This window comes from Physella acuta, unplaced genomic scaffold (genome assembly GCF_028476545.2).
Source record: "Physella acuta isolate Inbredline_101_S28 unplaced genomic scaffold, ASM2847654v3 ptg000212l, whole genome shotgun sequence".
NCBI classification, from domain to species: domain Eukaryota; kingdom Metazoa; phylum Mollusca; class Gastropoda; family Physidae; genus Physella; species Physella acuta.
The window spans coordinates 343998-360000 of record NW_026731731.1 but is presented as its reverse complement, the minus strand read 5'-3'; the positions used below and the strand labels follow the sequence as shown (position 1 = coordinate 360000).

The 16003-nt window shown below is 32.1% G+C and overlaps 2 protein-coding genes and 1 long non-coding RNA gene across 4 annotated transcripts in view; 1 reads left to right on the top strand and 2 right to left on the bottom strand.

The window, feature by feature from the left end:
- The window catches only part of LOC131937527 (uncharacterized), a 6146-nt gene extending 1819 nt beyond the window's left edge, over window positions 1-4327 (bottom strand). Inside the window, exons 1-5 of one of the 2 annotated variants that reach the window (XR_009386235.1) lie at window positions 4225-4327; window positions 4037-4117; window positions 2879-2942; window positions 2368-2385; window positions 1008-1046 (exon numbers count right to left, since the gene is read on the bottom strand). This is a non-coding gene — a long non-coding RNA (uncharacterized LOC131937527). Of the gene's footprint in view, window positions 1-1007; window positions 1047-2367; window positions 2386-2878; window positions 2943-4036; window positions 4193-4224 lie in introns of those variants that run through there. The other variant, XR_009386234.1, reaches the window with a different exon arrangement.
- The window catches only part of LOC131937520 (uncharacterized), a 17025-nt gene extending 7364 nt beyond the window's left edge, over window positions 1-9661 (bottom strand). Inside the window, exons 1-2 of the mRNA XM_059295015.1 lie at window positions 9503-9661; window positions 5425-5479 (exon numbers count right to left, since the gene is read on the bottom strand). Coding sequence (XP_059150998.1) covers window positions 5425-5479; window positions 9503-9661 — 214 coding nt within the window. The remainder of the gene's footprint in view (window positions 1-5424; window positions 5480-9502) is intronic.
- Window positions 6637-15266, top strand: LOC131937526 (basic phospholipase A2 3-like). Its single transcript, XM_059295021.1, has 5 exons — window positions 6637-6741; window positions 11601-11658; window positions 11939-12098; window positions 13688-13785; window positions 15085-15266. The coding sequence occupies exons 2-5, from the start codon at window positions 11625-11627 to the stop codon at window positions 15234-15236; spliced, it is 444 nt and encodes a 147-aa protein (XP_059151004.1). The 5' UTR covers window positions 6637-6741; window positions 11601-11624; the 3' UTR covers window positions 15237-15266.
- The last annotated feature ends 737 nt before the right edge of the window (window positions 15267-16003 follow it).

The following is a 16003-nucleotide window of genomic DNA, read 5'->3' as shown; positions in this document are numbered from 1 at the left end:
TTGTATTTGTATTTGTATTTGTATTTGTATTTGTATTTGTATTTGTATTTGTATTTGTATTTGTATTTGTATTTGTATTTGTATTTGTATTTGTATTTGTATTTGTATTTGTATTTGTATTTGTATTTGTATTTGTATTTGTATTTGTATTTGTATTTGTATTTGTATTTGTATTTGTATTTGTATTTGTATTTGTATTTGTATTTGTATTTGTATTTGTATTTGTATTTGTATTTGTATTTGTATTTGTATTTGTATTTGTATTTGTATTTGTATTTGTATTTGTATTTGTATTTGTATTTGTATTTGTATTTGTATTTGTATTTGTATTTGTATTTGTATTTGTATTTGTATTTGTATTTGTATTTGTATTTGTATTTGTATTTGTATTTGTATTTGTATTTGTATTTGTATTTGTATTTGTATTTGTATTTGTATTTGTATTTGTATTTGTATTTGTATTTGTATTTGTATTTGTATTTGTATTTGTATTTGTATTTGTATTTGTATTTGTATTTGTATTTGTATTTGTATTTGTATTTGTATTTGTATTTGTATTTGTATTTGTATTTGTATTTGTATTTGTATTTGTATTTGTATTTGTATTTGTATTTGTATTTGTATTTGTATTTGTATTTGTATTTGTATTTGTATTTGTATTTGTATTTGTATTTGTATTTGTATTTGTATTTGTATTTGTATTTGTATTTGTATTTGTATTTGTATTTGTATTTGTGTTTGTGTTTGTGTTTGTGTTTGTGTTTGTGTTTGTATTTGATTTATATAAAAGAAGTGCGACTAAAAATATAGGCATTTAAAAATTCAACTAATTTCGTGTGATCTAATAGGGGTCAAATAATTACAAATACTTTATATATCTACAGGCTAGATTTTAAAATTTTCATAGCTTGTAATGTATAATTTCATAATAATAGAACCATTAAACTAACGGCATTTTACTGAAGATGGAAGTAAAATAAATAAATCAAAACCATAGTGACACTTACAAATGCACGAAGTCTGGGATGATTTCTCATTACATTTGGCTGACGAAAGCAGAGATAAATTGCAAATAAATGATTTATCTAAAAGATCTAGCGACATTAATTAGAAAGGTAATTTTATATCAAAAGAAATGAGTAAATGAGTAATTAATTCAGAAAGTTATATTTTTAGAATCAATGCTATAAAAGCTGCAAATCCAAAGAACTTGAAAATAATTTGTTGAGTCTAAGGCTACATTTCTATTTATTTTCATCAAGCCTAAGTTATATCCCGTTGTTTCTCTTTCATAAGACAAATATGGATTGGCTGAACAGGAAATCCCATGATCGATAACTATTTGTTTACAAAACTTTGCAGATAAAATTTTTAAATAACAATGCAAATTTAAACCCCATGACCTAGTTTTCCTTCTTTTCCGCTTACAATGTGTACAATAAAATTCATGGCAGCCTATCGAATAGCAGGATGCCAATGTTTATGTCGCCATTACACGTGAAATCAAATTTTAAAAACAAAATGTGTTTAGTTAACTAAAAAATTAAAAACATTAAATGATCAAATCTTTAGTAAAGTCTGCAAAAGACCTGACAAGCATGATTTTATAACCATATTAATGGTAACTACGCAATGCATGATTTTAAAATTATTCGTGTTTGTCTTTGTGTTTGTCTTTGTCTTTGTCTTTGTCTTTCTATTTGCATTTGCATTTGCATTTGCATTTGCATTTGCATTTGCATTTGCATTTGCATTTGTATTTGCATTTGCCTTTGCCTTTGCCTTTGCATTTGCATTTGCATTTGCATTTGTATTCGCATTTGCATTTGCATTTGCATTTGCATTCGCATTTGCATTTGCATTTGCATTTGCATTTGCATTTGCATTTGCATTTGCATTTGCATTTGCATTTGCATTTGCATTTGCATTTGCATTTGCATTTGCATTTGCATTTGCATTTGCATTTGCATTTGCATTTGCATTTGCATTTGCATTTGCATTTGGATTTGGATTTGGATTTGGATTTGGATTTAACTTTAATAATTTATGTTATCACTACGATGTCGTACAAAATCTGGGATTATATAATACTTAATTAGGAAAAATCAATCATCAATTTTAGTAAAACTAACAAGGACATGTGGCTCTGAGTTATCAGGAGGCATAGCAATCTGTTAAAATAAATAAATAAATAAACTTGCACTTGTACTTGCACTTGTATTAGCGTTTGCATTTTTTCTAGAAATGTTTGTATCATTTTAAATATAATTTCTGAGCTTAAAAACATTTACAAATTTGATGAAAGCGGTATCCAGAAAACAAATTAGTAAAAACTTATAAAGAAATGCTAATAAAAATACATCTTACCAATTGGCCTTTGATTTCCTGGAACAAAAACGCTAAAGTTTACTAGCAGTAGGTTCGTTTTTAAAGTTTTATGGCGTCCTAATTAAATTATAATCTACAAGATGTGTAGTTTAGAACATATAGTTCATTTGAATATTATTTTTCTAATTTACAATACAGTCTTTAAATTTGAGCCCATTTTCTATTCACTTAATAGTCTTGTTGCTCACATAATGTGGACAATCTTTAAAGATTATTTTTAAAAAGTTGCAATCTAGGCATATAACTGTTAATTACAATAGATGTATCTTGAAATAGCAACTTATATCTCAGATCCTAATAAATATATCTTGTAAGTACGAACTAAAAATAATGCAGAAACTTATAAATTAAATATTTTACACATTTATCAGTTATTCAAATGGAACCATCATAATTGCAAAAAAACACCTAATATTTAGTTTTAAAATGTTGACTTAAAATTATTATTTAATAAATAACTAAAACTGGTTAAAATTATTATTTTACTTACCAATAAACACATGGCAAGAAAGAAAAAACTTTTTTTTGGTGGCATTTTCATATCAATGTTATTGCTGAAAAAAAATAATTCTAAAATACAAAAAACCAGGTTGGGTGTCACGCTACCAACTGTAGCTCCCCCCCTCCCCAAAAGGTATATGTATAGGTATAGGTACAGGTATGGGTATAGGTATGGGTATGGGTATGGGTATGGGTATGGGTATGGGTATGGGTATGGGTATGGGTATGGGTATGGGTATGGGTATAGGTATAGGTATGGGTATGGGTATGGGTATGGGTATGGGTATGGGTATGGGTATGGGTATGGGTATGGGTATGGGTATGGGTATGGGTATGGGTATGGGTATGGGAAATTTCATTCAGAAATAATACTCAAGTTTTAGGTTTAAAAAAAAAACAAAAGCAGAAAAAATTCCATTTCCGGTTACCGAAAAATAGTTGAAAAGTTGATACAGAACTGCAAATTTAATGTAATGCTTATATATGAAATTGCATCAACCTAGCTTTAATGGTACTCAAGGTATCACAGACAGACAGACACACACACATACACACACACACGGAAAAATACAGACAAACACACACGCACATACACACAAAGATAACATTGATTTAAAATACTAAGTTTTTCTGACTCATGGGGGTGTAAAACGTCGAAAACTGTAAAAATCTCGTTTTCTACTTTTTGCACGATTACAATTCTTCTTCTATACTTCGTATATGAAAAAGTAAAAAAAGACTATTTAGCTTTAGTTGATAACTAATAGACGTGGTGAAAAATCATATTTATTCTGTAAAGTTTGCAATTTTTGACTTGCTGCTACTACCCCCTCCCTCTTCCCATGATCGCCGCAGTCTTTCCTTTTAACTAGTCGTTTAATTTTATCTCGTTGTCATTTTGTTACGGACACATTTATTTACATTCAACGCGATGAATATATATATATATATATATATATATATATATATATATATATATATATATATATATATATATATATATATATAACGCCTAGTTTAAAATGAGTTAAGTAAAATGCTCAACAAGTAAACACTTTTTAAAATCTTTATACTGATATTGTTCAATACAATATGCCTACATCAATACAACATAACTGACACAAATTTTAAAAGAAAACTAACATACACTTGTGCTGATACCGACTCTGTGACGCCGCAGGATGCAAGCAGGTTGTGAGCATGAGACCGGGTGACATCGACTCTTGTACTGCAGCGATATAGATTTTTTCAACGACAAATTTGAAAGAAATCTTATCACTAAATGTTTTGATAATATGTTTTGAAGACAAATACTACAAACATGACTTTACTGACCTGGGCCGAGTAGACCTGACCTGACCTTACATTTATAAGTCAGGTGGCTTTAGAAGTCATAGATGAACGTATTAAACGTTTTACCACAATCTACTAACCATGTTATTTTAAAGCTGTACTGCCAACATATTTAACATGTTTATAATTTAAAATAATGTAAATATATGTGGAATTAAATTAAAGTCAATTGATTATTTCGTTAATAAAAAATTTTACGTAAACTTTTCTTAGCAAACAGGCAAAAACTAAAAATATCAATTACATGCTTAAAAGCATATTATAAGCGTTTTTACCTAGAGAAACAATATTGATTTAATTGAAATTATTTGCAATGAGTTTGGGCTGATGATTCTGATAAATTCAAAAGATTGCACAAGTGATTTGCAATTTAAATCATTTTCTCAGGTTATGTTAAATATTTTTTTTCTTTCACTGTACTGTAAATCTTAATGTATACAAGTGGTGCAAGTACACAATATTTTTCAGAATGTACTTTTGTATATATGTGGTGCGTATAAAAAGACTCATGCACAGATAAAGTGAACACCAATGCTGTGGACACATTTATTGTATCGTCAAATCGTGTAAAGGTGCCCATTATACAATAAACCACATTGAATGGCTTGTTGCTTCAATGTACCCGAACTTCATGCTTTTTGTCATTTTTTATGTTGACCAAAAACCATTCCTTTATGCCACAATAGACTATTTAATTATATTACTTTTTAAGGAACCCCCCACACGAACCACAATTCCATTGAGCACAGCCAACGTATCGTCATTGTTAAAATACAATAAATGTTACACTTGACAAAATATTAAGAAAACAGTGAGCGAAATTGTAACAAGTTAAGTCTGCGTAATCGGGTGGGGGAAGCTCATGATTGCTAAACCTAGAGGTCCTGAGTTCGAATACGTGGGAAGCTGGGCTCGGTAGCTGGGTTCCTGGTTGGACAAAAGCTTTAGAAGCAAGCATAGAAAGAAAAGAAGGCTGAAATCGGATTCAACTATCTTTATGGCGCATAACAAGCTAACACGTAATAGGTAATTTAGTTGGCATATCGTGTAACATTACAATTAAGAACAAAGAAAAAGAAGTAACAAGATGTTAGCAACTGGTAACAAAATGCTAACACAAAGTCAATTGAACACATGTGTAAATTTCTTGAGATGTTTACTAAACTGTCTTGTCTATAAATTACTGATTTTTATTGTTTCTTAAAAATTGTTCATCATACCCCAGCCTCTGACCACACTATCCCTTCACATGCCGAAGTCACAAAAACAGATGAAATCTACTTCGCTTTCTTCGTGGACAGTGAGGACCGGAAAAAAAGAACTTAGGGTTACAAGTAAAACACTAAAACTATAAGATCAGATACCATATACGTTAGAGGATACCTTGGCAGTTTCAGTTTACCTCATTCATATATGCCAGCTTTGTGTTGAGGCTTCACCTAGATATACCTTTATACTTTAACTAAACTCAGTAAATTTATTTAACATAAATTACATCCGAGACTAAACAATTTAGCTAGCTCCACTATACCTCAGTACATCTCTTAACTACATTTAAATAGGACCAAGTTCAATTGTTTAAATTGCAGCACATATCTGCGTCAACAAGACTGCTGTAAAACAAATTTTCCCAGGATCTACATTTGATGCATAAACAAGTCTTTTGGTTTTGTGGCAGACACTATGTGATAACAATTTAATTAAGCTGTGTATTCAACAAAAAACAAACAAACATTTTTTTCAATTTCAAAATAATTGACTTCGAAAACTAAGCGCAATAATTTAAATAGTGGTTCATGTGCTTTTGTGCACGTATATTAAATTTAATCAAATCTATTTTTAATACGCCGGGCATGTATCGATCGTTTAATGAAGAGGTTAAACATGCAGGTAGAGATTACTGACATTTGTCTATCACGTGATAGAAGCGTGGTGAGCTAAAAGATGTATGCTGATAAGTCTGATGACACGTGATTTAAACACATGTTAGAACGTGCACACCTAAAAGCCTGGGAAATTGATGAGAAAAGCAGGTATGTATGCTGGAAGGTCTTAAACATCTAGAAAAATCTATTGGAAAAACAAAAGATAGATGGTATATGCTCACAGTGGTTTTAGCTGTTAAGGAATACATTGGATGTGGAGTGGGAGGGGGGGTGGGGTTAAGGTATATGTGGGGGGGGGGAGAGAGCTAGGACTCCAGATCTATCGAGATTCCTTATTAGCAAATTCAATTATATATATCTAAAATTCTACGTACCAATAGAAATACAATTATATATATATATATATATATATATATATATATATATATATATATATATATATATATATATATATATATATATATATATCTATATATATATATATATATAAAATTCTACGTACCATAAAAGACTAGCCCAAGAACTGATAGACTTAAATTTGTGAACTCTTTCAAAGTGTTGAGTTTGTGACTTAACTATTCTTAGAATTGAAGTCTTCCAATCCAGTTTAAAAGTAAGTTTACTTCTAAACAAACTAATTCTGATGAATATTATATAACTTTTAATGCAGCCTTAGTAATGTGAGCCATTAAGAAGGAGTCGAGTTATATCTATAATACTCGTGACTGAATTACATTTCTGCAAGTAACATTGTCAAGTGACCCTATTAATTAGAAATCTCATAGAAAAAAAAGTTATTACACATACAAAACGTTAAAGAACCTTTTTCAAAAATTACTTCCCAAAAAAATAACTTAAAAAACTAGACAAAAATGTAAACTTATTTTGATTTATTTGTTAGAGAAATAATCATTCTGATTTATTTAACTTGTTTTGTGTGTGCTTTATTAAAATACATGAAACTATAAGAATTCTTTTTAAACAATTGCATAAATTACTAATGAAATAGACTAAACATTATTATATAGGCATACAGATAAAATAAACCGGGAGTAACCTCCCCGAAACTTTCTCGAATATTTTTACATAACACTATGGGGATGGCATTTTTCCCACGTTTTCTTTAACTTGCTTTCGCGTCTGTTTATTTATTTGTTAGTTTGTTTTTCCAATCAAATCTTGCGATAAAAATTTCGGGCACTTTCCAGTTAGCTAGCGCGCTGAAATTTTCAGGGAAGCTTTGTTTCCGATGACAATACAATATTCAATTATTATTATTACTAAATTGATCCATGGAAAACTTTTATTGATCATTTTAGAGACTCCTATTGATTTGTACCCAAAAAAGGGACATAACCCAGTAATTGTAATTTGATGAAAACAAGGTTCGGTACTTTCCCTCTTCAGGCTTACTGAAGGGGCGAGCACGCGATTGGCTGAGTAGTGGTCACGCGGTGTTTGTGTACAAACATATGCAAATCTGACTGATCAGGAAGTAGAATGTTGATGGTCGAATGGTTTGCACGCGAGGGCAAAATGGTGAAAAAACGGCAACACAGGAGAAACGTCGATTGGAAAAGGCACGTGTTTTTTACGAGTTGTCTTCGTTTACCCAAAAAAAAGTGAATGCGAGAAGATAAAAATGAAAAACGTGGGGCGCCGTGTTTTTCTTACAGTTTTTAATACTGTTGACTCTACAAGCTCCCTAATAAAATTCAATAGTATTATCTAATCAATAGTAATATAACTTTTACATCTTATATTAACAATGACCGATAAAAAACTTTTACTTTTCAATTTTTTGTCATAATGCGCACGCAGTTTGCGATCGCTTATAGTAGAGTGATCGCTTGCATTATTGTGATGTGTAGCATTTATTTTCTACTTTTTAGTTCAATCAGAAAACGTGGGTTTTTAAAAACTTTTTTAAGGATAATTATTTTAATTACTTAAACTTTGTATAATCGAATAGAACATCGTAGAAAAAAAATGCGCACCAAGTGAACGCCTAACAATATGTGTATAATAATGCGGAATATTATTAGTACTTTATAAATGCGTTTTTTTTTTTTTGAGAAATCGGAAATAGCGTAAATTACTTCCTCAGGTCAACGGAAAGCACTCAATATTTGAAAAAAGACAGAAAATTAGATCTTTTACTTACATGTAAAATTTCATTTATCTATCTGAAACAGTATTTAAGTTATAGCCTTTTGAAAAATTGAAAGTAGAATAAGTTCCACTTCCGGTTATCGGAAATCACTGAAAAGTTGCTCTAGAACTACAAATTTGATATAATACTTATATATGAAATTTCACGTAACGGTACTCAAGTTATCGTGTTCACAGACACACATACACATACACACACACACAGACAAACGGACAAAATTGCAAAACTATGTTTTTCCGACTCACGGAAGTGTGAAACGTCGAGATTTGTAAAAATCACGAATTTTTTTGCACGATTACAATACTTTCTCTATACTTTGTGTACGAAAAAGTAAAAATGTATGACAAACTGGACCTCATCTTTAATATTTGATTAATTATAAATCATTAATAAGACTCTAAAAACGTAAATTAGTGTTAACAATAGAGGGGAAATAACTGATTTATCTAACACAGTAAGCGCAACTACTTCCCTTGATAAACACATTCTGTGCTGTCATATGAAATATTTTTTTGATTTAACGAATTGAAGAAGTGTGGAATAATCTATGTATGGCATGTCATAGGTGAACATGTTCTTACCTTGGCAGGATTTAATTCAGGAAATACGTAATGCAATAAAATATCTAGTTTACATTTCACATTAGTGCGACGTCGTGGTCGGGAGGTGGAGCACACGACTGCTAACCTGAATGACTCGAGTTTGAATCCCTGGTTTCAGGCGTTAGGAGATATCACAGTGTTCCCCCCCCCCCCCCACACTATTTTATTAGGGAACATAAGCTGGACATTGTGCCCAAACAGAATCGCTTTGTGTGATTGGGTCACAAAATTATCATTAAAAAAAAAAAAAAAAAACCACGTTTTCTGATTGAACTAAAAAGTAGAAAATAAATGCTATACATCACAATAATGCAAGCGATCACTCTACTATAAGTGATCGCAAACTGCGTGCGCATTATGACAAAATATGAAAAACGTGGTGATAATTATTTTCTACTTTTTAGTCTTTGTCTGTTTGTTTGCATTGACATCTTGCTATCGATTTTATCTTCTCGCATTCACTTTTTGTTTTGGGTAAACGAAGACAAACACTCACAAAGAACGAACACAAAGATAAAAGGGACTTATACCAGGCATGACACGCTTATTATTCAGGATCAGCTGGAGGTTCGTTCTTTCTGCTTAGCAAGACGAGAGACCCTTTCTTGTTCTGTCTCAATTGCAAGTGCAGCATCAGTTCGTTCTTTCTGCTTATCAAGACGAGAGACCCTTTCTTGTTCTGTCTCAATCGCACGAGCAGTAGCATGACGCATTCTACCTTTTGCTTTACAAGAGACACTTTGTTCTTCTGTCTCCATCGTTAAAGCAGCAGATTTTTGGTTTCGATCTTTTTTCAAGGGAAAGTACCGAATCTTGTTTTTATCAAATTACAATTACTAGGTTATGCCCCTTTTTGTACAAATCAATAGCAGTCTAAAATGATCAATAAATGTTTTCCATGGATCAATTTAGTAATAATAATAATTGAATATTGTATTGTCATCGGAAACAAGGCTTCCCTGAAAATTTCAGCGCGCTAGCTAACTGGGAACTGCCCGAAATTTCGATCCCAAGATTTGATGGAAAAACAAACAGACGCGAAAGCAAGTTAAAGAAAACCTGGGAAAAACAGGTGAACAGGCCTAGACATGATTTCGTGGAGTAGTTGCCAAATTGCAAAGAGCGAGGAATGTTCAGACTATGAGGACGTGGCCGAAATGTTTCAAGTTCGTTGAATTCTATTTATTTCAAGGTGACTTGTGTGTGGCGATATGTCCTGGGCTAAAAAAAAACAACTGGTTATGGTCTGGTGACGTTAATACCCTGTCTGATCGTGTGCCGTCTGATCTATGCGGCTGTTCATTTCAATGGTTATATGGACGGGGGTGAGAGGGGGGTATGCATGAGGGGGGGGGGGTGATTACCTATCCGCTTTTCAAATGTTTTTTTTTTAATGTCAGGCTAAAGCGGTGAAGTCTATTTGGAGCTATAATGTCATCTATTTATACAAAGTGCGGATAGTTAGAGGCCTAGCCGATCGCAGCCAGATTAAAGCGGGGGGGGGGGGGGGGGGGGGTTATTTAAGCCGGGGGTGACAGGATTACCAGCAGTCCTCGCCTGACTGGATCATCACACATTGTAGTCTGCTGAAGTCTGGTAAGGTTAATCTTAATTTGTTTGTGGTCAAATTAATTGGTCAAGTTAATCTACAATTGTTTCTGGTCAAATTAATTGGTAACGTAAATCAGCAATTGTTTCTGATATAATCTTTTGTTGAAAATTATATGTTGGATGTATTAAATGTATAAACTAAATTTTATTTAAAAACGGAAAAATAAAAATTTTATACACAATATCTCGTCCAAAAAATTATAATTAGTTAAAAAAACAAGAAAACTACCATTTAATAGCCGAGTTTTCAACAAAACCATTTAAGTCTCTTGATCAGCGTGTGTATTTAATATGGTGTTGTATTGAAAAAAAATGTATATAATTTGGTTTTAATTTTTCAACAGGTATTGGAAGCCTGTGTCGGATTTTTTAGCTATTTATAGATATATTTGCTTTTTCATAAATATAAATTGACGTGTGGTAAAGCACATTGCGTATTGGCCAATAACTATTTTATAAAATATATTTCTTAAACAAGTATAACAATTTTTAAAATAAGCCTATAATTCACGTGTAAGTTTACCGATGGCTAGTTGAAAGTAATTAGCCAATGCAAATAAATTTAGTATGGACTATAATAGAGGTGTATCTTCTATTGAACACTGTGTTCAAATGTAGTCATAGAGACGCAATGTGTAAAAATAACTTAACAATTGTATACAGTTTTTATACCGCAGAAAACCTGAGAAATAACATTTTCTAAGGACATTACAGTCTTATATGGCATAAGGGATTCTAAAGTCTTTCCCTCTTAGTCTGGGCGAGTTTAGTGTTGATCCAGGAATTACTAAAATGTTGGGATAATTAAACATTTAAGATGTTGACAAGAGTTAAACTATAGCATCCGTCAATGTACTCATTTGCTGTATTGTATTCATTAGTACTGCATACATTGTGTTGGAGGCGTGGTCGAGTCGGCAAAAAGCTCATGGTTGATAAAATCGAACAAAGTCTCGAGTTCAAACTCACTGGCAGATAAATCTCGATCCCCTTCAACACTAATAATTAAGAACGAAGAAGAAGTACTGCTAGAAAGATGATGCCCCCATCAATGTACACATGATATTTATCTTTCTTTGATCTCAGGTCTACAAAGTGTCTGCTATAAAGATGATGCCACTTCTTCTGCTGCTGACTGCTGGAGGTAATTAATGATTATATTACGTAATTAATTATTCCATTACTTAAAATCTTCCTCATAAATACATTATTATTGTATTCTCGTTACCGAGTTATGAAATACTTTAATGTATATAAAGCCTATTATTGAATTCCCAGCCATTTATTTTAAGAACTTACATCAGGTAGATCCATCCAAACCTTTCCTGTTCGATTTTTCTTTTAAAGTTAGCCACTAATCTATGATTAGGTCCAATCAGTTTAGATGATGTTGAATATTTTGATACACTGTGCCCGGTCTTCAGGCTTCCAGTGTACTCAAGGCTTGCCAAGATTGAAACGAGATTTGCAAAACTTGTGTCTGGTGTTCCAGACGTACGTCCCACGTAGCTGTATGGACTTCTCCAGCTATGGCTGTAGCTGTGGGCCCAACAAAGCCAGGGCACCCATAGATGGCATTGACAGGTGAGTTAGGTCAAGGTCGACCGTACTTCAGGTGATATAGGTCAAGATCAACCATACTACAGGTGAGTTAGGTCAAGGTCAACCATACTACAGGTGAGTTAGGTCAAGGTCAACCATACTACAGGTGAGTTAGGTCAAGGTCGACCGTACCACAGGGGAGTCAGGTCAAGGTCAACCATACTACAGGTATGTTAGGTTAAGGACTACCACACAGGTGAGTTAGGTCAAGGACGACCGTACGACAGGTGAATTAGGTCAAGGTCGACAATACGACAGGAGAGTTAGGTCAAGGACGACCAATAATGGTATCCACAGCTGACTTACGTCAAGGTTGGTTCATCATGTGGCTACTTTGTGAATCTCTTCTGTAAGACTGGTTGAATACATCGATTAAAGTTATGAAGGCAGGGGCGGAACTACAGTACCGCCAGACCCCGCAATGCGGGGGGGCCCGGGCCATTTAGGGGCCCACAGCCGACCATAATCAATTTATTTTTTTAGTTAAAAAAAAATCTTGATACATTTTTGACTTTATGGTTGTTTTGTAAAAAGAATACTGTAGCTGCGGTTTCATTATCTTTATTCTATAGACACCATCCCGGGTCCTCTTTCTCCAACAATCAAACACACGCTGTTGTCGGAAAAATTCGTATGAAAATCGCGTGAATGATAGGCAAGCGTTCAAACCACTTCCATGACTTATTTCCCTTTTTCAAATAGTCAAGTATGTGTGCTCTTAAGCTCCTTTTAATAGATTGCACTAAACAAATTAAAAAGCAATTACATCTCTTAATTATTATTTTAAAAAATTCATAATAAAGAATGACAAAGCATAAAAAGGAAATGTATTTAAAACTAATAATATAAATACAAAAAAACATGAAAATACACATAACGCGGGAAACCATTACGCATACAAAGCTTTCATGCTGCATATTCTTTTGACCGACCAACATACTGGAAACATTAAACATATATTTAAAGCAGAGATTTTCAGACTAATAGCACTCACACACACAGAGTGGATAGTGAGACTGATCTACGATTTTACGCTGTTTACGATTGTCACTATTAAAAAAAAAAAAATAGCACTCACAGAATTGTGACGTGTTCTTGTAACTTGTTTTAATTTCTTTAAAAAAAATTTAGTATTTTTAATTTAAAAAAAAATCGAACAATCCCGAAATGAGTACTGTGTTGGTATTTTCGTATTTTGTTTATATACAAAGGCACACACACACACACACACACACATATATATATATATATATATATATATATATATATATATATATATATATGTATATATATATATATATATATATATATATATATATATATATATATATATATATATATATATATATATATATATATATGGGGCCCAAAAAATTTCTTTGCGGGGTGGCCCTTTTTTTCTAGTTCCGCCACTGTATGAAGGTGGAGCCTTTATTTTTGTTTTTGTTTGTGACAATCACAGAACCAGAAAACTGTAATTCTATTAGACGCAAAGCTATTTAGTTGTTATAAATTTACGTTCAATTTTCACTCTGCAAAATAATTTGTAATATTTTATTTTCCTGTTGTAGTTGCTGTGCGGCTAAGGATCGGTGCTACGCAAAACTAAGTTGTGATTACAACATACCGACAGAGGTCAAGTGCAAAAACGGCTCTTGTCGATGCACAGGTAATTTAAGCTGTACTTCTTTGTCTTAGTAGGATGAGAAAACAAAAGGTTTCTGCGCTTCTCCCAAATTCACTGCCTACGTAAGGTGTATAATTCAGATATAAATATACATACACACATATATAAGATATATATATATATATATATATAATTTATAAATGTATATATACATGTATTAACATGTCTATATATATATATATATATATATATATATATATATATATATATATATATATATATATATATATATATATATATATATATATATATATATATATATATATATAATTTATATATATATATATATATATATATATATATATATATATATATATATATATATATGTATATATATATATATATATATATATATATATATATATATATATATATATATATATAACCTTAAATGCTTTTAATTAGTAATTTTCCATAGGCCATAAACATCAGAGGTACGGTGTCGAAGAATTGTAAAAAGACAATAGGAGATACTTTCCGACAGTCTTAGAATAATAAAAGCCGAGATATTCCAAACGTTACCTAAACCATTTTTCCCTAGCTAAAATATCTGATATGTAAAGGATTTCAGTATCTAGTAATTTATATCGACATATTGTATTTAAATAAAGTTTAGTACGACTACGCGTTTCTCATAACAATTAGACTTAAGTAACGCAAGTACTGCAGTTGGGATAACAGACGCCAAGAGGCTGAGTAGAACGATTCTTCTGCCCATTCCATTAACACTATAATCCTTCTTCATGAACCCGGCTGCAAAATTCTTAAACCAGCAGCCAATTTAGTAGAAGGTCTCACACATCTAACTTTAGAGTAATTGTTTATAGAAGGTCTCACACATCTAACTTTAGAGTAATTGTTTATAGAAGGTCTCACACATCTAACTTTAGAGTAATTGTTTATAGAAGGTCTCACACATCTAACTTTAGAGTAATTGTTTATAGAAGGTCTCACACATCTAACTTTAGAGTAATTGTTTATAGAAGGTCTCACACATCTAACTTTAGAGTAATTGTTTATAGAAGGTCTCACACATCTAACTTTAGAGTAATTGTTTATAGAAGGTCTCACACATCTAACTTTAGAGTAATTGTTTATAGAAGGTCTCACACATCTAACTTTAGAGTAATTGTTTATAGAAGATCTCACTCATCTAACTTTAGAGTAATTGCTTATAGAAGATCTCACTCATCTAACTTTAGATTAGTTGTTTATATTTGAAATGTTCAACCACTTGGACACCAAACTAGTCTGTGCTGTATATTTTACATTTGTTTTCAGCGGCGGATAAATCTTCCTGCGCCTACAAGGCTTGCAAATGTGACGTCAAAGCCGCCAAGTGCTTCACCCGCTACACTTTCAACGAGTCTCTCATCAACTACGACTACACCAAGTGTGCTAAGAAAATAAAAAAGGGAAGTGGTCGCAAATGAAAGAAGTTTTGTAAAAAAAGTTGTCTATCGGTATATTAGATGCTTTTTTCTCAATATTATCAATTGACTCTGAAATCTTAAAATTGAGATTGTGTTAAATAAAAAGTGTTATATCTTCTTGTCTAAGATTGGTGTAGTATGGATGTGAGAGATGTTGTAATGTATGTGGTCGTTAATCGAAGTATAGCTAGGCTGTCAACATGCAAGGACAGCTCAGGACAGCCTAGGACAGCTCAGAACAGCCTAGGACTGCTGCTGGACAGAACAGGACAGGAAAACAATTCCACTTGGACATTTTCTTCTGTATCCTGATTTATCATTGTTTACACCTTACTGTAATTAATTATAGATTATCAGACCCACGAGTTTAGTGCAGCTATCATTGACAACATTCAGAGACGTCTCCCACATATTAAAAGACAACATTGTCACTTTTTATTTGATTTCACAGAGGCGGTTATTCTATGTGTAGGAGGGTTTATGGTCAAATTAAAAAAAATAACACTTTTTCGTAAGTGAATTAGCTAGTGACGACCACGCAATTTTGCATCTCATTAGATATGAAAAAGTTAATTAAAAGAACACTATATTTAATGGCTATTGGGGAGCAAACAGGATACAATACTCTCGATAGATCAATCAGGCAGAGAAATGTGGTGAGTTGTGGTCGACTTACTGAAGTAAAACCGTTAGTCGCTCACCACATATCTGATGCAGTTAAACTAACCCTTTGTTGGGGAAAGTCTGTTTTTTTAGTGCATTGAAAA